This window comes from Furipterus horrens, unplaced genomic scaffold, assembly GCF_987537825.1.
Source record: "Furipterus horrens unplaced genomic scaffold, mFurHor1.1.pri manual_scaffold_6, whole genome shotgun sequence".
Lineage (NCBI taxonomy): Eukaryota > Metazoa > Chordata > Mammalia > Chiroptera > Furipteridae > Furipterus > Furipterus horrens.
This window is the reverse complement of record NW_028327176.1, coordinates 17,295,869-17,320,532: the sequence shown is the minus strand read 5'-3', so window position 1 is coordinate 17,320,532 and position 24,664 is coordinate 17,295,869. Positions and strand designations below refer to the sequence as shown.

Below are 24,664 nucleotides of genomic sequence, written 5' to 3'. Positions count from 1 at the left end.
AATAAACAGTATAGGGAAAACAGAACACACATATGGAAAAAACTTAAATTTGACTCCTATTTACACTGTATACCCACACAAAAAATTTTTCATTTGGATTAAAGAATCATGTGACAAAATAAAACTTCTAGAACAATGGATCTTTTACTTTACATTACTAATGCCACTAGCCTAGTTCAGACTCTCAACACTCCGCATATAGACTACCATTTCCCAAGAGTAATTACAGGAAGAATTACAAAAATAGTAGGTTCTTTAGAGCAGTGGTTTGCAGAGTTTTTGACCACAACCCACGAAATTACATGTAAATCTTATCTCTCACACACACTCCCCTAGATATATTAAAAAACAAGTTTCACAAAATGCTTTTTAGATTTACCACATAAGCTGCATTCTGATTTTATTTTTCTTTCATTTCTCTATTACATGCTTTAAATTCTGTCTAGGGCCATCAAAAGGGTTTCATAAACCATTAATGGATCACAACCTATAATTTGAAAAACAATGCTTTGAAACACCAAAAAATAAACATGACTTCAGTCTAGAATGTAACAGTATACTCTTAGAAGACAATTTTAAGCTAGGATTTTTTAGTAAAACTTAAAGTAGGGTAGATGTATTTAGCTGTGAAAGTGACATGCCCATGGCAAAACCAGTACTAAAACTAAGGTTCTTCTCCATTCTAAGGCAAACGTTCTTTCCAATATAGAAAAGAGTTTTTCATTAATACACACACACACACACACACACACGAGAAAAGTACAATAATTCTGTCATAAGTTAGTTCACCTTCATGAAAATTAAGAGAAGAAAGTTTTTATGCATGTTGTGTATATGTGTATACACTTATTTTATTTACTTATTTTATAAGTAGCAATTGTGTAAGCTTACATTCTGATAAGTACTTACAACAAAAATAATTCAATTAAAATTACAACATGACTAAAAGATATTAAAATCTTCTATTTTATATTATTGAGAGCTCTATCCAGCTATCACAGAAATGACTTACGGTTGCATCGTTTTTGTACAAATCGTAATTTGCATGCTGTTCTGTAAGTTGATAGTCGTATGACATCAAAATTCTGAGCACCTGAAAAAAGGGCAAATAAAACATGTTCAATTGGATTTACTGTTTAAGTTCTACATGCTGGGAAGAGACTCTTCCACTGTGTTGGCGCAATGTACATATAACTTGTCAACTAGGCCTTCTGATAAAACCAAAGGCAGGAGGAAGGGTTAGGGTACATTTTCTGCGCGCCCCCTCCATGCCAGGCACTACGCCAGTAGGTTTGCCTATGTCATCCTGTCTGATAGCCTACGAAAGCTCTGAGGGGAGAAGCACTCATGATTTGCATGAATTAACTACACGTATTAGGAAGGGGAATGAAGTGACAGAGTACAGAAGATCATAGCCTAGACTCTGAGGCGTAAGGCCTGACCACCAACCACAGACCACGACCGTGGCCACATTATGTGCCTCTTCTCAGCCTCAGTGTCCTCCTCTGTAAAGTGAGGGAACTAGACTAGGTGACCTCCGAGGTCCCCTTCTCTGTGGCAGCCTATATTTTTCAAAAACCAGCCATAACAGAATTTCCGGAGCAGTATTTTCTGTGCTTCCAGTGCATTGTCCCTCCCTATCACGAACTAAAGATTATTTCCCTCGACTTGCTTCTGAGCACGTTACTGTGACTGTCTGAACGAGTAGAATGCGGCAGAGGTGACACTGCCTTCTGAAGGTAGAGGATAGAAAGTGGTCAGCTGGCCCCTGCTCTCACTCTCTCAGGATGCTCACTCTTAAAACCCAAACTGGCTTTCACCTGAGAAAGGACCGCAGGGGCCATCCCGGCTGGGCCGCTGCCACCCCTCTCCAGCTTCAGCTGAGCAGTACCAATTTCATAAGTCAAGTGCTTTCAAAAGGCTTCACAGTCACTGGCCCGGACCAGTAACCCCATTTCAGGCGGGGGAATTTGAGGCCCAGTAAATGAGTGCACTAGTCAAGGTCACCTAGACAAGTAGTGACAAAGCAAAACAATCCTTCAGATACTGGGGAGCGCCCCACTCTCAGCTGTCTTTTTTCTTTTTTCCATTTTATAGAATAATGTAATTTTAAAACAGATGTCAAATTGTATAGTAAAGTAATAGACCAAAGTATACCTTCAAGCCATTAATTTTTCCTCCTGCTCTAAGTGTTGTCATAAGTCTTCTCTGCCTCAGAATATGTATCTAGTGTAAGGTAATTTATATGACATATTAATTATGTACCACCACCTGCAACCTCATGGTAACCATGCAGTTACAGCAAGAGGTTTGAATTGACTGGCATGCCTTGATCTTACAGATATTCTAGGTAACATTTCTGCCTTATTATTTATGACCTTGCTTAAGAAAGTAGTTCAAGTCAGTTCAATTAAAATAATATGCTCTGACTTGGGGTCCTCCAACTCCACAATTCTTTAACTCTCATTGTTCCCTTCCTAAAGCTGTAACTTAAAACTTCTATGACTTCACCAAGGAAAAAAAAAAGACCTCCACACAATACAGACAAGGACTCCAGAAGCACTCAAGACTCACGCATTTCTATGAACAGCTGCCTCTTCTCTGCCATGGTCTTCCGCTTGTTCTCACTTTCCTCAATCATCCTGGAGACAAAGAAAAATACAATAAATCATTATATAATTTGACAACTCAACCAAGTGCTTATTGTTCCATTGTGAAGAGAGAGGTACAGGAAACCAACTTGTATATGCACATACTAAGAGGGTATCAGCAAAAATAAAGTGGAAGCCTGATACCAAAAAAGATAAACCCTTGTTCCTTTATTTGATACCTTCTAAAATATTAAAAGTCAATACTTAAATGAGCTCATACATGCCTCTTGTGCTGAAAATATGGGCTATGTCTTATTTCTAATTTTGATTATTTTCTCTGCTGAGTCCTAGATTAGTTGAGACAGTTCCCCATATCCCTACTGTTTTACATAGATAAATGTTACTAAATATAATTTAGAAAATAATTATAATGAAAGGCTATAATAAAGAACATAAGAATAGTGAGCTCAGACATAAAATATATAAACAAAACCTATTTTTATATTAAACAAAAATAGGTATCCATCCCTACACTCAAAGAACTTCTAAATGTAACTTTTTAACACATGGTAATAGTAGTTTACACTGACAGATGTAGGCTATGCCAGGGCCTTTGTTAAAATTCTCTTCACGCATTATCTCACTTAACCCTCCCACCGACCCTAGGTGCTGGTATTATTATTATACTGTCCCCACTTTATACTTTAGGGAATAGATGCCTTGAAAAGAACTTTAACTTGCTCAAGGGCATACACCTTAAAAGTGGTAGACTAGAATCTCAACCCTTTCATTAAACTTCTTACAAAATTATTGCTTTTAGATGCATATTTTCAAATATCTAGGCTTAAAAAGCTAGAGTACAAATAGCCCATTGCTTGGACACTATTATACAAAATTTGTGACAAGTTGAGCATAAGCCAAATAATTCCCCTAAGCAGATTACACGGTCATAAATCACTCTCAAATATGTTAAATCACAAATTAAGTACATGATGACCATGCAAATTATATATCCATGGAAGCAAGGTGCCTGGCTAAAGTATAGTTATAAATATATCCTAAAGAAAATTTAAAATGTAAAATACTCCTTAATATTCTGCGATTCATATTTTTATAATTTAGACTGGTCCTTCCCTAGATCATTGAAATATTACCAAAAAGACTGCAACACACAACAGGACTTAACAATTTGCCCCCAAGAGGAAAGAATTTTAAACAAAAAGAAAGAAAGTCAAAGGAAAAGCAACCAGCAACAGCAAAAAACTAATGAAATCTAGGTCCTGAGAAAAAACAGGAGTTGGTACAGTAGCCTGTAATTATAAAGAAAAAATTTTCAAAAGCTTGCTTCCTCCTCCCCAATCTTGGTCTCTCACTAAATAATACAATTTTTAAATGCTGCACAAAGATTAAAACAGAGAATATCATACTTTATACTATATCTCATTTATTAAATCCTTTTTCTAGTTTTGTTATTTCTTTACACTCCTTTTTCTTAAAATAGGATCTAAGACTTCTTGGAGACCCCTAAATTCTTCATGACCACTTTTAAAATTTTGCCTTTACTTGCAGTTTAATTTTGAGAGAATTAATACGAACATATCCTGGATCATCTTGCTGACCACCAAGCTACAAGCACTGCTATGTCGCACCTGTGATTACAAGGGAGAAGACAAACTAGAGAAACTACACCCCACTGGGCCAGATCTGACCTGCCACCCATTTTTGCAAATAAAGTTTTACTGGAACACAGCCACACCTATTCATTTCTGTATCGTCTGTGGATGCTTCCTTGCTACAATGGCAGAGCTGAGTAGCTGCAACAGAGAGCAGCAGGCCTGCAAAGTCTAACACAGTTACTACCTGGCTCTTTAAGAAAAAGTATGCCACCCCAACCTAAGGCCAGTAGTAAACAATAGGGTATTACTGCACATGTCTGGCTGCAATGAGATAAACATGTTCCCATTGTCAAAATGACAATGATCCTCCCACATGGGCTTGAGTTCCAGTTCCACTACTGGAAGTTTATCCTTGAGGAAGCGCTTTAATCAATCTAAGATTTATTCCTCATTGCTGAAATGGCATAAAAGTTTATACTCTATTAACCAGTCATGTAACAAATATTTATCAGGCAGCTCTTATATGGCAGGCACATCTAGATGTACTGGAAATATTACAGTGAATAGAGACAAAGTCCCCACCTTCATGTAGTTTTTTGTGATAGGATTAAATGCAGTAATTCGTTTAGACAGTGCCTAGCCTAAGGTAAGCACAGGACAAAGGTAGCTGCTATTCTTATGATTATAATAATAATAATTATTATTATTCATAATAATAAATCTAGTGGAGAGACTCTGATTCATAATTATGATACCATAAAGACATTATTTATTTTCTTTTAAGAAAGTCCTTGGGATTTTCAAAGTTAATAAGGCACAAAGTAAATATTTTAAAAATTTAATGATCTAGCCCTGGCTAAGTAGCTCAGTTGGTTAGACCACCATCCCCACATGCCAAGGTTGCAGGTTTGATACTCAGGGCACATACAAGAATCATCCAATGAATCCATAAATAAACGGAACAACAAATTGATATTTCTCCTCCTCTCCCCCCCACCCTGCTTTCTCCCTCTAAAAATCAATCAATAAAAAAAAACTTTTAAAAATGTTAAGTGAAAAGTAAAAAAAAATAAAAAAAATAAAAAAAAAACTTTTAAAGAAAGTTAATAATCTAAACTGACAAAACGATAGTATCTTCATGTGATGCAGTTTATTACAAACTTAAATCAAATACTGTACATGAAAACATATTTCAGAACAATCTGAGATAACAAATGAAAAGGCCATCATGAGCCAATAAGAAATCTATTTTATCAAGTGGGTTTTAATTTTGTTGCTGTTATTTAAACTACCTATTTTTTTTTAACTTACAGTGGAGTTGTAGTATACTTACAATTAACCAATACAAACTCGACTACATGTGAGAGAAAGAGAATTATTTAAATGGCAGGCAATTCAACACCAGGATCGCCTGTCCAAGAGTGTGAAAAAGTGAATCGACAGCTTCCTATGGTCTCAGTTCTCTCTCACAGAGTAAGTACCCCCTTTTTCTTTCTATCTTTTCTTCTTTTTTTCAAAAACATAATTCAACTAAAGAAAAAGTAGCCAATCCCAACAGGAAGAAAAACTGGTAGTGCTAGACTGCAAACCATTGTATATGTTGGTCTCCACTAGGGCATTGCTCCTGAGGGAAATTCAAAAGGAATCTTCATATATATCAGTTTTCCCAGGTACTCACTGACTTCAGAAACTAACTCCCAAGTAAATTAGACTGAAGATACATGCAAGATAAGCAAGATACACTCAATTACAAGGATTTGATACTCATGTTTCAGAAACAATGTTTCTAATATTTCAATTGCTTTAGGAAATTATATTCATGTAACCACTCTAACAGTTTTGAAAATTGTTCATACTATAGAAAAATTCTCAAAATTCAGAGCTATAGGCTAAAGCTAGTCATAACTGGTTCTTTTAAAAATAATGATGAAATATAAACAACATGCCAACCTGCATATGATGTCAACAAAATTAAAATGTTGTAGTCACAGTGTAGTAACAATTATTTATCCATCATATATGTATATGAATAAAGATTAGAAATAAATTTGAAAATTAAAATACATTCATAAGGTGTGGTTTTTTTCCTTCAAATTTTGTTTTGTCACGGTGTTGCCTGACAGTGTTTAGAAAGTTGAATGTGTTTGATGTTTGTACTTAAAAGAGTTTTAAAATGTCTAAATATCTCTCCTTGGAGATGATGGGGAAACAGATGCTCTTATAAACTATTAGTGAATATACACATATATACACATATATACATATACACACACACACACTGACACAAGTATTTTGAATGGCAATTTGGCAATATACTAAAATTTTAAATGTATACTATCTTTGGCCTAGTAAATATGTTTATTTGTTTAAAAGGAAAAGAGAAGCGAGGGGAGAAGAGGGAAGGGTAAAGAGGGAAAAAGGAAGGAGAAACGAGGAGGAAGAAAAGAAGAAAAATTAAACAGTGTAAAACTGCTTAAAAAACTATGGTATAGCCATACAATGAGATAGTGTAATCCACAGGTGTTAAAAAAAATGAGACAGGTACATGCAACTTAGGAAGAGATGCTCAAGATATATAAGTCAAAAGGAAAGTAAGGAGCCCTGACCAGTATGGTTCGGTTGGCTGGGCATCATTCCACAAAGGGATAGGTTGCCAGTTTGATTCCTGGTCAGGGCACATGTCTGAGTTGCAGGTTGGGTCCCTGGTTTGAGCTCGTGTGAAAGGCAACCAATGTCTCTATCTCACATTGATGTTTCTCTCCCTCTTTTTATGACCCCCTTCCCCTCTCTCTAAAAATAAATAAATAAAATCTTTTAAAAAAACAAAGGCAAGTAAGGAAACAGTATTAGGATGTAGGAGCTGCTGTTCATGCCCTGCCCAGGTACCCTTACCTGGCTGCTAACTTCTCACAGATGCACTCTTCTCTGGAGAAGGACCTTCAATTGACTGAACATTCCTTATGCAATGCCTGGAAAGTAATTCCCCCCCTAAAGGGACCAAAAAGCAATTGCAGCTGGTGACTCACATACAAGGTAAAAAGCCCGGGCCCACAAATTCTGGGTCCAGGTAAAATGGAGTGAGCGCACACCAACCTTCCTCTCCCACTGAATACAACTATAAACCTGCACAGAATGTATGCCACCGCTATCTTGAGCTCTGTGGAAAGTAAATGTCAGCAGGTGGATCAAGGAAGAATAGAGAATTCAAAGTACCACTGAACAGATGGTGAGTTTACCATTTTTTCCCTTTGTATAACCTGGCTTGACCTCAACCCACGGCAAACCCCCAAAGCTAACACTGTGGTATAAACACAGGAAAATCCTCAGAACATGCTAGCTCTAGCTCAAAGAAAAGAAGAACTAAGGCCCAGGGAGAATGAGATATTTCCCAGGTCTTTTTCCCCCTCTTTCCTTTTCATTCACTTTCTACCACCCTAGCCAGCAGGCAATCCTGCAGTGGAGACGGTGGGTGGCGGCAGCAGCAAGTCACTGGCCTGGGAAACTACAGGAATCAAAAATGTGAGAAGAGAAACCCTCCTCTCTGTTCAGTAAGCTGCAGCTCCAAGAAGGACCTCATTGATATATTTATTTCTCTCTCTCCCTCTCCTTTGCTATTGTGCTGCAACTGCAGAAGTGGGCAGTTTCTGGCCAAAAGACAGAAGAGGGGAGTCCAGAGTAGCCAGAAAGTACCAGGGTGCTAACTGAGCAGAAGTTTGGGAAAGCAACTCCATATAACTATTTATGAAATACTGGGATCTTCTCCAACCCGCACATCCAGGGATCTGATCTTAACCCTTTGAGTGCCATGCATAATTGCTAAAATTTGTGTGAGAAATGCCAGGCTATTTTGCTGAGAAATGCAGTTTATAAAAAATGTCTATAAAAACATTATTATTCATAATAATTTGCTGAAAATTTCACGACATAGAGTAAATACACTCTTCTTTTGTAAGCAGTGTTCTTTGATGCAATTTAGACAAAAAAATTATTGCATTAAAAGTATTTTATTATAACAATTATTTTAGAAAAAATAAATTATTTCAGTAAGGCTTTTGAAGTATAATATATGGCATAATATAAAACCTATGATTATAATTTGAAAAAAAACGCATAGCAATATGGATAACAAGAAGTATGCCAAATATTACATAAATTTTTGAAAAATTCATAATGTACAAAAAAAAATGAACACAAACAGCATTCATACTAGAGACATATACCAATAGATATCAACAGTGAAAAAGTTTATAAACAAAGATGAAATGCAAAAACAATACAATACTAGTAAAATGTTTATATATTAACATTTGTGGCTATTGACGCATCTTGGGTGCAGCCCTTTGTCACATCTCACACATGCTGTTCTCAACCTGATTTTTCTTTCTGGTGTTGAGCATTCCCTACACAATCTTAGGTTTCTTTCTGGAAGCATCTTTACGCCATATTTGTGAGAGGGAGCTGGTGGATTTTCTTCATTGCTGGATTTGTTAACAGTGTCTCTAATTTCATGCCATTCTCTGGCAAACTCTTCTATTGTGGAGGTGTTGAAGTCCAACTGAGACATTGGTTTGTTCCCACCTAAAAATTTTCCCTTATTAAGAATGTATGCATTCAGCAGCATTCTTGATAATACATTGAACACAACCTTCTTCCAATACTTTAGTGTTCTTCTTTCATCCAAATACACATAAAGCAGCATATCAGACATGTCTATGCCTCCCATGTATCGGTTGTATTCCAATATGATATCTGGCTTGGAAATTGGTGTCATATTTCTTTTTGATGCTATGTTCAACACTGTTGGACATGAATTAGAGCTAAGGACCAATACCTGCTTTCTTTGCGATTTCTTTTCCCCAAACCCACACAGTAACGGGAAAGCATTTCTAAAAAATCTTACCTCTCCCACACTGAACTTTTGTAGAATCTGGTGAGGGAGAAATTTTCGATTCCTACAAAGTGTTCCTCTAATGTATGTCACTACTGAGTAGAGGTACCTAGCCAGGAGAATCGAATTAAAAAAATTGTCACAAAAGATGTGGTAACCTTTATTCATATAATTTCCTATGGTAAACAATTTAGTACTACAGTATAGGCCAAACCATGTTTTTTCACATCATCTTTGTCTGTATTACTTTTTGCTCCATGGTAAGCATAGAATACAAGACAGTAATTTGAGACTGCATCACACATGATCCAAAGTTTTACTCCTCAGTGATGATGGTGTTTATTTGTTAAGTACTGCAATAATCTGCTGTGACTTTTGGTACCAACCAAACTCTCATCAATGTTCAACTGTTGGTGGGGAGTATAGTAATGCTGAAAGATACAATTGGCATGTTCAACTATTGGCTAAAATTCAGCACATGGGTCATAAAATGGATCATCAGGAGTGGGGATTTTGGAACTGTCTACAAGATGAAAAAACCTCAGCAATAACTGAAATAGGTTATGAGAGAACAAGTGCCGGAACCAAGGAGTTGACAAAGACTTCTTTTTCGACCAGTACCTGTACATGCTTGGTTTAATAATTATGCCCATGTTCAGTATACAAGCTATAAAAGCTTTTATTTCTGCAACTGTCGTTGGTTTCCAAGAACTCACTCTAGAATTAGGGGATAAGTTTTTGTGTGACTGAAGGTGCTGTTGTGCATATCTGTTGGTTTCAGTGACCATCAGCTTCAGCAGCACTTCAGTGAAGAAGAGATGAAAATAAGCACTTGGCTTAGAATCAGTCAGTGGGGCATGCTTCACACCTGGAAGCTCTGCAAACTGATGTTGAGGTTGTGTTGTGTCCTGCCCATCTGCATTCCTCTCAGCCCAACAGCTTTCAATAGCATCACTTTCAGAAGAAGAGGGTTCAGTTTCATCTTCACTTCCTTCATCTTCAGATGCACTGCTTTCAAAATCACTTATCACAAAATTGCTGTCACTCGATTCATCGCTGATCAATTTAGAAATCTCTTCTTCCCGCAAAGTTTCCTTTCTCTTCGTTGGGGCACTCATTTTCAGTTTTTCTATAAATGCCTTTCCAATATAAAAAAGCACAGGCACAAAATGAATGAATACCGGCCATAAGAATCGTGTAAGATCACTCGCTGGCTAAAGTTCAACTGAATCTTTTTCTTCACCTATGACTCTAGAAAGTAGTCATGCTCTTGCAGTACAAAAGAACGATCCACTCTAGGATGATAAGAATATTGCTTCACCCAGAGGATACCAACTTTTGATACTTTTTATTCAAAGCAGAAGAAAGTGCGCATTCACCGCAAACACCATCGGGCAGTGGTGACATCCAAATCTGCTCCGACACACAAAAAGACTAACATTCGCTGTGTTTACAACCTACTAGAGGGGTACCCTGAGAGCCAATGCAGCACTTCACATTTCTGCCGTATACAACGTTCCCCTCATTCTAAAAGGCTGACTCATTGTCAGAGGATATCAGGTCCTTATCTCTCCAGATGAGGGGGTCAAATGTTTCAAGGACGCTCCGTGATTCCCTTGCTGGTGAAATGGACCGAAGATACAGCACTTCGCATTTCCTCAGTAAACAATGTCCCCTCATCGGAAAAACTGACTCATTGTAAGATGGTATAAGGTCCCCCACTGTCTATCATATCTATATTCAGGTTCCTATCTCTTCATATGAGGTGGTCAAATGTCTCAAGGACTCTCCACGTTCCCATCACGAGAGCAATAAACCTACTCTGTCGAGACACGGGAAAAAATGCTAACGCTATATTGTGAAGCAATGAAAATATCCATTAGCAAAAGCTTCCTTATCAAGCACACTGCATAGAGTTTCGGCAATTATTGCAAAGACCATTTAAAATACAAGTAAAAATTATAACAGAATTAATATGTCAGTATTTGAACAAGTGTAAAAATTCAAAATTTTGATCAACATGAGAAAAAGTTATATCAATATATAAGCTGAGGTACAAAAAAGAGAACAAAACATAAAATACGAATTATTCAATTGTTATTTACATTTATAGCCATCAAAAAAAGAGTCGCTGGGAGCGACACTGGAACTTTTGGGAAAATTTGTCAGTGTCGCTCACAGTGACGTTGGCACTCAAAGGGTTAACTAGCATATCGACAACTCTGAAAACTAAGCTTACAGAAAGACCTCTACCCAAATCCCAGACCAGTGGGTGACACATACGTGGCACAGAACTGAAAACTAAACTGACGTTAGAACCACAGCCAATAGAAGACAGAAACTTGTAGATTAAACCTAACCAGGTCAAGTGCCCATTAAAGCAAAGATATCAACATTATTCCTAACATTTTTAAAGAAGACCCAAAGTTCTTTACCATAATGTTCCAAATGTCCAGAAAACAATATAAAATTCTTTGGCAAACCAAGAACCCTGAAAATCTTAACTCACAAGGGAAAGACAATCAACAGATGCAAATCACAAGATGACACAGATGTTGAAATAATCTGACTTTAAAGCAGCTATCATAAAAATGTTCAAATAAGCATTCACAAACACCCAAGAGACAAAAGTTAAAATATTAAGTGTCAGCACAGGAACAAAAGCTATAAAGAAGAACCAAACAAAAACATTAGAATTGAAACACAACAACAACTGGGGGGTTGGGGGTTGGGATTCACTGCATGGACACAGCAGAAATGAAGATGACAAGGGAAAGAGGCAGTGCACTTCAACAGATCAGACAGAAATAATCCAATCTGAATAACATAAAGGAGATTTTTAAAAGAACAAGAAATAAAGCCTCAGAGACTTGGCAGACAAAAAAAAAAAAAAAAGATGCCTAGCTTCATCATGCTATCAGAATCCCAGGAGAAAAGAAAGAATGTGGTGATGGGTCCATAAACAACAGATAAAGACATAATTGCTGAAAACTTTGGTGAAAGACATATACCTACAAATTTTAAAAAGTGAGAAAATCTCAAACAAGTTAAAGCTGTGGGGAAAAAAAGCAAAGGACATCTAAATGGACACATCATCATCAAATTGCTGAAAAGACAAAAGAAAAACTATTAAAACCAACCAGAATAAAAGAACACATTGCCCATAGGGCACGGATCAAAAATTGTTTTTAAAGGACCGTCGGCGGCGGCGGCGGCAGCCGTCCGTCTCGAGAGACGATGGCGTAGCTTCTTGAGAGTCTATCTGCACCGCCGAGAATGGCTGTGCAGTCCGACTCGGGAGTGACAATCCCTGCCACACTTGTTACAGGTGAAGGCAGATGGCCGTCGTTGCTGCTGTTGACGCTGCTTCCGCCTCGATCTTTTCTGGACTGCCTCCTCGTTGCGCGCAGCCTCTGCACGTGACGTACCTTGCCTGACCGCGAGCCTCCAGGCTAGGCGGTCGTCTGCTTGAACTTCCCATGTGTTGAGATTGATGGAGCATTGTGTCATGTCCTTTTTGCAGATGTCTTTGAACCGCAGTTTTGGGCGCCCTGTCATCCTCTTGCCTTCTGCTAGCTCGCCGTAGAGGAGGTCTTTGGGGATACGGCCTGCATCCATTCTTTTGACATGGCCGAGCCACCTGAGGCGTCTCTCGCTAAGAACTGCATGCAAACTGCTCATATTGGCTCGCTTCAGCACCTCGGTGTTGGGGACCTTATCCTGCCAGGCGACATGCAGGACGCGTCGCAGGCACCTCATGTGGAAGCTGTTGAGTTTCCTTTCGTGCCTTGCGTAGGTGGTCCACGTCTCGCTGCCATAGAGGAGAGTGCTGAGTACGCAGGCTTGGTAGATGCGCAGTCTGGTTTTCTCAGTGAGGCTGGAATTGTTCCACGCTCGCCGGTTCAGTCTGGCCATAACTGTGGCTGCCCTGGCGATTCTCCGGTTGACCTCCAAGTCTACTGACAGAGAGCTCGAGATGGTGGACCCGAGGTAAGTGAAGTCGTTGACAACCTCCAGGGTGTATCCGTCGATGGTGATGCATGGGGGAGTCCCCGTGCCTTGAGCCATAACATTCGTCTTCGTCAGGCTGATGGCTAGTCCGAACTCCTTGCATGCGTAGGAAAGGCAAGTGACTAGCTGCTGGAGTCCCTCTTCGGAGTGTGATGTCAAAGCTGCATCGTCGGCGAAGAGCATCTCACGGATGAGCACCTCTTTGACTTTGGTCTTGGCTCGTAGACGGGCCAGGTTGTAGAGCTTGCCATCGGATCTGGTGTGAATGAAGACACCCTCGCTGCAGTCCTTAAAGGCGTATTGGAGGAGCATGAAGAAGAAGATTCCGAACAGCGTAGGCGCGAGGACGCAGCCCTGCTTTACTCCGCTGCTGACTGGGAAGGCCTCAGAGGTTGCGCCGTTGTAGGACACCGTGCTGTGCATGTTGTCGTGAAAGGACATGACCACAGCAAGCAGATGTGGTGGACAGCCAATCTTCCGTAGCAAGCTGAAGAGTCCGCTTCGACTGACCAGATCAAACGCCTTCGTAAGGTCGATAAAGGCGAGGTAGAGTGGTTTATGCTGCTCGTGACACTTCTCCTGCAGCTGGCGTAGGGAGAAGATCATGTCCACTGTTGATCGGCCAGCTCTGAAGCCACACTGGGACTCTGGGTAGACGCGGGAAGCAAGGGTCTGCAGGCGGGCAAGAGCGACCCGGGCGAATACTTTGCCGACGACGCTGAGGAGAGAGATGCCCCAGTAGTTGTTGCAGTCGCTGCGGTCTCCTTTGTTCTTGTACATGGTGATAATGTTGGCATCTCTCATATCCTAGGGGATGTAACCCTCCTTCCAGCAGCGACAGAGTAGATGGTGGAGCGGCTGTAGCAGGACTGGTTTCCCACTCTTTAGGATTTCTGGAGGGATTCCGTCGCTTCCTGGTGCTTTCCCGCAAGTGAGGCGGTCGATGGCTTTGCTGAGCTCTGCCGCAGTAGGTGGGGTGTCTAGCTCCTCCATGACTGGTAGGTCTGGGATGGCGTTAAGAGCAGTGTCTGTTACGGTGTTCTTCGTTGCGTACAGCTCGAGGTAGTGCTCGGTCCACCGCCGCATTTGCTGTTCCTGGTCAGTGATGACCTCACCTGTCTTGGACTTAAGGGGGGCGATCTTGGAGGGGATTGGGCCTGTTGCCTTCTTGATACCCTCATACATTCCTCGTGCGTTGCCTATATCGGCGGCTTCCTGGATGCTTCTGCACAGGTTTAGCCAATAGGTGTTGGCACAGTGGCGGGCGGTCTTCTGGACTTTGTTCCTGGCAGCCCGTAGAGCTTGAAGTGTACTGGGAGTGGGCGTGGCCTTGTAAGCCAGTAGGGCCTTCCTCTTAGCCTCGATCACGGGTTCCATTTCTTCCCAGTGAGCCTCGTACCAGTCAGCGTTCTTCCGCTCTTTCTTCCCGTAAGCAATAATGGCGGAGTTGTATATGGCGTCGCGGAGACGTGGCCAATTGGATTCGATAATGTCATCTGCCGCCGTTCCCTCGCCGAGTGCATCTTCCATCTTGTTGATGAATTGCTGGGTCTTAACTGGGTTGCTGGCACAACTGGTGTTGATGCGTGGGCGACCCTTCATCTTGGAGTGGTGCAACCTCTTCGGCATTATGCGCACCTTGCTTACCACGAGGGCATGGTCCGTGTCGCAGTCTGCACTGTGGTAGCTGCGGGTGAGGAGGGTGCTGCCAATATCCGTTCTTCTGGTGATGACGAGGTCAAGCTGGTGCCAGTGGCGGGAGCGGGGGCAGACCAAACAGTAAATATTTTAGGTTTGCAGGAACTATGGTCCCTCACAACTACTCAGCTGTGCCACTGTAGCATAAAAGCAGCCATAGATAACATGTGAACAAAGGAGCGTGGCATTGTTAAAATTTATTTACAAAATGAACAGGCAGTCAGCCCACACACCATAGTTTGCAGATCCTGTGAAAGGGAATAACATGAAATACCGTGGCTTTCACATCAAAAACTATGAATGCCAGAAGACAGAGGAATATCATTTTTTAAGTTCTGAAAGACTGTCAACCCAGAATTCTTATTGAGAAAATATATCCTTCAGAAATTAAAAAAAGCTAAGAGAATCTCGAGCCAGCACACATGCTCTAAAAGAAGTGCTAAAGGAGGATCTTCAGAAAAAAGGGAGATGATTCTGTAAAGAACTCTGAAACATTATAAATGAAGGAACAGCAAAGAATTTAGAAGAAATAATATCAAATCCATACAATCTGATACGAAAATGCAAAAAAAAACACCTTTCAATTCATTTTAAAAGGTCATTAATATCCTAATACCAAAACTAGACAAAGACAGTACAAAATCAAATAATATCTCTCATGAACACAGACACAAAAATCCTCAACAAACAGAATCCTCAAAAAAATATTATAAACTGAATTTAGATATATATATATTTTTAAAAGAGACTGGGTTCTATCACAGGAATGCAAGGCAATTCAACATTTGATAATTAATCAGTTATAATCCAACATACTAACAATCTAAAGAAAAAAACACATAATATCAGATGCAAAAGAACATCTGACAAAAATACAATGTCCATTCATAACGATAAACACTCACCAAACTAGAAATAAAAACTTTCTCCACCTGATAAGGGGCATTTACAAAAATACCTACAGCTAATGTCACACTTACTCTGAAAGACTGAATGCTTTCCCCCTAAGACTGGGAACAAGATAAGGATGTCCACTCTTACCACTTCTAATCAACATTATATGGGAAAATAAATAAAAGGCAAACATTTGAAAGGAAGAAATAAAACTATCCCTATTTGCAGACAACATGATTATCTTTGAAAAAAAAAAACAAAGGAATATACAAGAGTTGCCAGAATTAAAAAACAGGTTTAACAGTGTTGTAAGACATAAGATCAAAACACATAATTCAACTACAGCTCTATATACTATCAGTGCACAAGTGGAAACTGAATATTTTTTAAAACAGCATTTATAATACCTCTAACAAAAATAAGATACCTAGGTATGCACTAACAAAATACGTATAGGATCTGTATATTGAAACTACGAAGCACTGATTAAATTAAATTTTAAAAGATCTAAACAAATACATGCGATCTAATCAGGCAATCCAATCAAACTCCCAGCTGAGGTAAAGATGAAGGCGTAGGTAAACGTGGCTCACCTCCTCACACAACCATAGCAAAATTACAACTAAAATATAGAACGACCATTACTCAGAACTATGAGAAAATCAAGCTGTATGGAAGTCAGACAACTATGGAATTAAAGGAAACGCATTCATCCAGACTGATAGGAGGGACAGAGAAGCAGAGACATGGAACCGGCTGGTCCCAAACCCACGTCTGGTGGATATAAAATGGAGGGATATATCAGGAGCAAGGGATCCCACCCACACACCAGACTACCCAGTCCAGGGTTCCAGTGCTGGGAAGATAAGTCCCCACAACTTCTGGCTGTAAAAATCAGTGGGGGTGGGGGCAGCAGAACTGGGAGATTCTCAGGCCTCTCCTCTTAAAGGGCCTCCCACTGCACATGGACTCAGACTCACTCCCTCTGGCCTCCAGCACCAGCGCAGCAGCAGTGGCATACAGGAAGGAACTGGGCAAGAGCTGGGGGACTGCCAGACAGAATTGCAGACAGCGGCCACTGTACCTTTTTGGACCCCTGCCCCACACAGCCACAGTGTAGTGCAGCAGCACCATATCTGAATCTACACCAACCTGGGTCACAAGGTAAGCCCCGCCCTGACGATTACCTAAGGGTCCGCCCCCATCCAACTTACAGGCCCACTCAAGCAACCCTCCCACCCTGGTAACAGTGGCTTTTCCATACTAGGGCTGAGCTGGGAACAGGCTTCAGACCTTTCTAAATCCGCTCAAACAAGCAACAGCTAAGCCCAGCTTCACACCACTCACTGAGTTGGCCAGGCCCAGCACTAGCTAGCAGCGGCCATCTGCACATTACTTTATAGCTTACACCAAAGGACCCCAGACAGAACACAGGTGGAGGGTGACCTTGGCTTGCAACACAGCCTGTGCACCCAGAGCCTGTGCACTAAGCAGACAGTTACAGACCACGCTGGAGCACCACCCAACCACCTCCACAAGCCACAGAGGAAGGTGGCGGATGGCCAGGGGTCACAGCCAGTCCTACCAGCTGTCTGGCCTAGATAAATCCCTCCCACTGACCTGCCAACAGCAATCAAGACTCATCTACAAGAGGAGGAAGTACTCAGCTCACACAGAAGAAGCACCTCGAGTATACAGCTTGGGAGATAGGGGAGGCTGTGCCACTGGATCCTACGGGAAATCTACTACGTTAGGCCATGTTAGCAAGACATGGAGTCAAAGCTGCTCTACCTAATACTACATAGAAACAAACAGAGGGAGGCTGCCAAATGAGGAGACAAAGAAATAAGGCCCAAATAAGAACAAAACTCCAGAAAAAGAACTGAACAAAATGGAGACAAGCAACCTATCAGATGCAGAGTTCAAAATGCAGTTATTAGGATACTCAAGGAACTCAGTGGATACTTCAAAAGCATAAAAAAGACCCGGGCAGAAATGAAGGTTGCACTATCTGGAATTAAGAACAATTTACAGGAAATCAACAGCGGAGTGGATGAAGCCAAGAAACAAATCAATGTTTTGGAACATAAGGAAGAAAAGGGCATCCAATCAGTACAGCAAGAAGAAAAAAGAATCCAAAAAATTGAGGATGGTGTAAGGAGCCTCTGGGACAACTTCAAACATTCCAACATTGGCATCATAGAGGTGCTAGAAGGAGAAAAGAAAGAGCAAGTAATTAGAAACCTATTTGAGAAAATAATAAAACTACCCTAATTTGGTGAAGGAAATAGACATACAAGTTCAGAAAGCACAGACAGTCCCAAACAAGACAGATGTAAAGAGAACCACACCAAGTCACATCATAATTAAAATGTCAAAGATTAAAGATAAAGAGAATATTAAAAGCAGCAAGAACAAAGCAGATAATTACCTACAAAGGAGTCCACATAAGACAATCAGCCGATATCTCAAAAGAAATTTTGCAGAATAGAAGGGACTGGCAAGAAGTATTCAAAGTGATGAAAAGCAAGGACCTACAACCTAGACTACTCTATCCAGCAAAGCTATCATTTAGAATGGAAGGGCAGATAAAGTGCTTCCCAAAGTAAAGCTAAAGGAGTTCATCATTACCAAACCATTATTATATGAAATGTTAAAGGGACTTAAGAAAAATAAGATCAAAATTATGAATATAAAATGTCAATAAATACACAATTATAAACAGAACTAGGCAAACAAGCAGAACAAAAACAGAATCACAGATATGAAGAACGTTGGGATGGTGGCCAGTGGGAGAGCGGTCTGGGGGTATAAGGGAAAAGGTGAAGTACAAATTGGTAGTTACAGAATAGACAGGGGGGAATATTAGGAGCAAGTATAAGAAATGGAGTTGCCAAAAAACTTATATGCAAAATACATGGACCTAAACAAAGGAGGGGGGAATCGCCAGACAGAGTGGGAGGTGCTGGGTGGAGGGAGTCAAAGGGGGAAAAACTGGGACAACTGTACTAGCATACATAATCAATAAAAAGTAATAATAAATCCCAGCTGAAATTTTTGGAAAATATAGACAATTCTAAATTTTATATGGATAAGCAAAAGGAACAGAATAGATATGACAACTTTGAAGAATAACTTTGGAGGATCATATGACTCAATTTTAAGAATTACTATAAACCTACAGTAATCAAGACAGCATGGTATTGGAAACGTGATAGGCACACAAACCAATAAAACAGAACAGAGCTAAACAAATATCATCATTTGATTTTTTTTTTTTTTAGGTGTAAAAGGAATTCAGTGAAGGAAAGATGGTGGTGTGTTGGAAAACTGGTTATGCATATGCCAAAACATGAACTGTTATTGAGTTACTGTTGTACACCTGACACTAGTGTTTATCTCAGTTATACCTTAACTTAAAAAATGAACCTTATCTATACCTCATACTATATACAAAAATTAATTCAAAATGAAAGATAGATGTAAATATCAAAGTATAAAACTTTTAGAAGAAAACATAGGAGAAAATCTTCATGGTCTGAAACATCATATAAAAGAATGAGCCATAAAAGAAAAAAAATGGATAAAGTGGCCATTACCAAAACTAAAACACTTTTGTTCTATGAAAGAAACCAATAAGAAATGAAAAGATAGCCCTGACTGGTGTGGCTCAGTGGGTTGGGCGTTGTCTCCTCAAACCAAAAGGTCACCAGTTTGATTCCCAGTCAGGGCACAGGCCTGGGCTGCAGGGCAGGTCCCCAGATGGGGGCGTGTGAGAGGCAACAAAACGATGTTTATCTCACACATGGATGTTTCTCTATATCTCCCTCCCTTCCCTCTCTCCAAAAATAAATAAATGAAATCCTTAAAAAAAGAAAAAAAGAAAGAAATGAAGACAACTGCAAACTGGGAGAAAAATATTTGCAAATCACATATCTGACACAGAACTTGCATCCAGAAAAACATAATTTTTTATCTTTATTGTATTTTTTACATTACCTGTTAGTCCCCTTATACATCCTTCTCCCCAGCAATCATCACACTGTTGTCCATGTTTATGAGTCCTTTTTCTTTAGGAAAAAAATAATTTTTTTAAACCCTCAAAACCAAACCCACGCAGTTGAAAAGCTTGTTACTCAACAGTAGCCACAACACTGACATTATTTATGGACTTAGCAGGTGAAGCAGGCCCCGTTGACACTGCCTGTATTCAGTTGCCCGTACTATTACTTTGATACATAACTGATCAGCTTCCATTTGCCAGCATCTACATGTCTCACCTGCAGGTTTTTCTGGACACTGAAGACTGCTTTGGCACCCACAGGGGAGTCCAGAAGTACCACAGAATTAACAACCCTGGGAGCAGCCCTCCCATGGATGGAAGTACCAGAAATTATATAAATACTTCACCTCCTTTATCCACCAGAGGGATAACTTTGAAGCAATGTTGTCCACTAGCTCCCTGAGTTCCCCACTGGAATTAATTTTTAATTTTTTTTCTTTTATTGATTCTAGAGAGAGAAGGGAGGTAGAAAGAGGAGAGAAACATCAATGTGAGAAACACGCGACCTGTACATGACCTGCACGCCACCTGCACGCGACCTGACCGGGGACCAAACCTGCAACCCAGGTACATGCCCTGACTGGGAATAGAACCAGCAACATTTCAGTTTGTGAGACGCTGCCCAAGCCACTGAGCCATACCAGCCAGAGCCCATTGGAATTCATTTTGCTTACCCACAGTGCTTAATAAGAAACCCTTTATTAATTACTTTCTCTTCTGTCTCACTTCTCTTCCTCTATTCCTCTACTGTTAGTTCCTAGGATCATTTTTTTTTAAACTTTTATTTGAATCCTTACATTGGAGTTTGCTTCTAGAATAACCCAAAATAAGACAGATTTGATCCCGTAAAATAGACCTTCAAGATAGATTCTGGAGGTGGATCATCTGCCATGCAGACAACAAAGATGGCAGTGCTGGTCGTTAGCGACCTGGTGAGAGCCCTGGTGATCCTACCAAGGCTCTCCATGTGGTGAAGCCAGGAAGAGAGACACATAGGAGATGACTGGCTTATGCAATAGCTTTAGCATTTGAGAAAATTGTAAAGACAAATTGCCTGAATTTTTATTAAGCAGTACTGATGCACAGAAGGAAGAAATAATGTCAGGGCTTAAATCAGCCACATCAACTCAGAGCATGGTAGTATGGCATGGCGGCCGAAGCCCTCCATGGCAGCATTTTAAGGAACTCTCAGATCCTACACCTTGAGGGCAAATGATGCTAAAAATCAGGCCTAAATTCTGATTATGAAAGTAAGCAAATTGCAAAGAAGGCTGAATTCACAGTACAGCCAACCAAGATTCTCCTAAATCCTCTGAGCCATAAGAAGTGAGTGGCTCCCTTGCTCTTGATACAAGAGTCTCCTGTGCCTAAAGACTAGGTGCAGGCCTCATCCAAGATGCACGCCTATGAACAACCTTACCTGCATCAGGCCCCGTCCCTACCTCCATCACTGCTTCTGGGCTAATAACTAGGGTCAAGTCTTGGTATCATCAGAATAGGCAGGTACTGTCCCTGCTTTGGATGGAAAGGGGTGATTCACCAAAAGAGCTGCTGGAACTGATGATATGCACTGGCAGGAACTGGAAGAGCATACCTGGGGATGGATCTTGAAAGCGCTGAACTGGGGGCCAAGTATAAGGTTAGTAAGGAAAAGTTAGCTGATATGGGGGCACTCTCCCATGACCCAGGATTTAACATTCCAAAAAGGACACCTGGAGCCAGTCCTCCTCATATGGTGCTGGACTGGTTCATTTAATCCTGGGCTGCAGGGCGAGGGGGTGGGGGAGTGTTTAAGTGCTATAGAAAATGAATTGGAGATGTTGGAACTGTATGGCAAGGTATTAAGGAAAGAGTCAGTATCTCCTAGAGTTTACCAATTCTGTCTATTTTGGACTACTTCTTTTCCCCTTAACCTGAGGACTTTCTCTGACAACTGAAATCCATTTTGTTCCCTGCATGGCAGGCCTGAAATACTAAATACTATAGATTTATTACTCCCCGAAGCAGTCTTAACCAGTGATTGATGGAGCTGGTATACAAGGTCTGTCCAGAAAGTATCCATCCATGTAATACAAAAAATAGATATTTCTTAAAGAAGATACAAGAAACATTGTACACAGGACAATGATGCCTCAGTCCCCTCCAAAGTACGCACCTTGGGACATCACACAGTTCTCCCAATCGCCATGAGTTCTCCTATTGTATTTTCCTGAGTCTCATCAACTGTCTGAAATCTCTTCCCCTTCGAAGATGATTTTAGTTTTGGGAAAAGCCAGAAGTCATAGGGCACCAAATCTGGGCTGTAGGGGGGCTGAGTCACCTGGGCACAAGATGTGATGCATGAGCGGGCGCAATGTCATGATGAAGTTGCCAATCACCAGCTGCCCATAGCTGTGGCCTCTGAATCATCCCAATCGTTTCCATGGAGGAATGTTCAAGCTTAACCCAAAATCTGATGCAGATTCATTGCTCTACTCTCTCAGTCAATTTGAATACAACAGCCACATAGTACACATGCTCATTCAACAGTGTCTACTGCCCCCACTGACTAGTACAGTGAAGTCATCATTGTCCATGCATGTGCATTCCAGTCCACTCTCCTTGGCTGCCAGGTTACACTGATGTAGCGCAAACGGCGCTGGTTACAGTAACAACGGTTGGACATTTTCCACACAGACCTCATAATAATACTCCACCTACCTCACCCCCTCAAGGGGCATAACTCTAAGGACAAGTTTTACACTGGCTCCTAGAGCTCCCCAGTTTTCCACGTGGTAACTTACTTGATAACAAGCCCTTTATTTGCTAACTTCCCTTCCCTATCTCACTTCTCGATCCCCTCCCAGTATTTCCTGGGATATCCTCCAAAACAAAATACTTCCACTCAAGTCCTTGCCTAAGAGTTCTCTCCTAGGGGAACTCAAACTAAGACTCTTTTCATTTCAACCAAGCTTATACTTCAGATGGCATAAAATGTATGGGGTTCACACAAACTAAAACAACTATAAATTATTTCCATAGGCATTAGTGATTTCCCAGTGCCCTGTGGATACTGAGACCTGCGTCTTTGTAATTATAATTTTAACAGTTCCACTCAACAAAGATGTAATCCAACTGACAAGCCTGATTATATGTTCTTGTCTTCCTGATATAATAACCTTGATGATCAACACTGACATGGATATAAGTACTCTCTCTACTTCCTTCCACTTGGACCCCTGGCACTTTGCCTTTTCTTGGCCTCATAGTCTAGAGATAGCTAAACCTCCTATCACTCCCCTCACATACTAACTCTGATTTCAAACCCTGCCATTTCCTTCCTCATAATCACTCTCATATCCACCCTTTTTTCCCATTTTCACTGCCAAAAATCTTTGTCCACATGAATGCACAAATAAAAAATCTATGACGCTGTGATCTCAGGACTCTGTGCCCCCTTCTTCCTGTCATTCATCCTGTGAACACTGAGAGAAACCCACTAGGTGTATGTATTTATTCAAATATTTCACTCTTCAGTAGATCCTCATCACCCTACTCAGGAGCTTTAATCCACCCAATTAAAAAAAATCAGAGCACAAAGTGAAATATTCCAGAGAAAGACACCTATGAGTAAACCCACTCATATGTGGAATCTAATTAAAAAAAAAAAAAGTCAAGCCCTGACTGATATGGCTCAGTGGGTTGGGCATCATCCCATGAACCAAAAGGTCACCAGTTCAATTCCCAGTCAGGGCACATGCCTGGGTTGCAGACCACGTCCCTGGTTGGGTCATGCAAGAGGCAACCAGCTGATGTTTCCCTCCCACATGGATGTTTCTCTCCCACTTTCTCCCTCCCTTCCTCTCGCTCTAAAAAGAAATAAATTTTTTTTTTAAGTCAAATTCAGTACAGAAGCAGTATAGAATGGTGATTGCCAGGAGCTAAGGGGTGGGAGAAACTGGGAGATGTTGATCAGAGGATACAAACTTTTTTTTTTTTAAATAATTTGTTTATTTATTTTTAGAGAGAGGGGAAAGGAGAAAGAGAGGGAGAGAAACATCACTGTATGGTTGCCTCTCACTCACGCCCCCAACTGAGGACCTGACATACAACCTAGTCATGTGCACTGACTGGGAATCGAACCAGCGACACTTGGCTCGCAGGCCGAGGCTCAATCCACTGAGCCACAGCAGCCAGGGCAGAGGATACAAACTTTTAGTTATAAGATGGGAACTGAATGCCAGCATAGTGACTAGAGTTGATAATACCACACTGTGTAACTAAATTTGCTAAGATCTTAAACATTCCCACCACACACACAAAAAGGTAACTAGGCGAGGTGATGAATGTGTGGAAAAAACAGAACTACAGCAATAGTAAAATGACCTGTGGTTGAGAGAGATTTGGGGGGAAGGGATGAGAGATGAGTAGGTGAAGCACAGACTTTTAGGGTGGTGAGACTTCCGTATGACACTGTACATCAGACATGACGCTTAAAACCCACAGAAATTTACAACACCGAGTGAACCTTAATGTATGTAAATTTTTATTAGATCCTTTAGGACATCAGAGGTCAAGGATGAAATGCAGACTGTGACAAAACAATGTAACTATTACAAATGTATGAAACAATCTCACTGCAGAGAGTGGGTGTAAAGGAAGTGGTTTGAGTCTGTCTGGAAATGAGTGACATTTGTAAGACTAAAAGCAAAACACAATATACCTCAGTACTGTGCTCTAGTTTCCCACTGGTTATGTTACCAACTCTAATACTGCTATGCATGCATACTGGAATTGAACAATTATGTAAAGGGTGGCATTTAGTGGAGTGTAAGGTTACAGATAAGGAAGGTGAGCAGCTAGAATGATCCACCTGGATTACCACTGCAGACATCAGTATAAGATCATGTTTCACTTAATACAG

At 40.6% G+C, this 24,664-nt stretch overlaps 1 protein-coding gene across 14 annotated transcripts in view; it reads right to left on the bottom strand.

Moving 5' to 3' along the window:
• Positions 1-24,664, bottom strand: part of DTNB (dystrobrevin beta) — a 207,661-nt gene that overhangs the window by 167,433 nt on the left and 15,564 nt on the right. For 13 of the 14 annotated variants that reach the window (XM_090281077.1, XM_090281081.1, XM_090281084.1 and 10 more), the window contains exons 2-3: positions 2,575-2,642; positions 1,013-1,093 (exon numbers count right to left, since the gene is read on the bottom strand). In XM_090281077.1, coding sequence (XP_090137203.1) covers positions 1,013-1,093; positions 2,575-2,641 — 148 coding nt within the window. In that variant the 5' untranslated portion in view covers position 2,642. Of the gene's footprint in view, positions 1-1,012; positions 1,094-2,574; positions 2,643-7,099; positions 7,130-24,664 lie in introns of those variants that run through there. The other variant, XM_090281078.1, reaches the window with a different exon arrangement.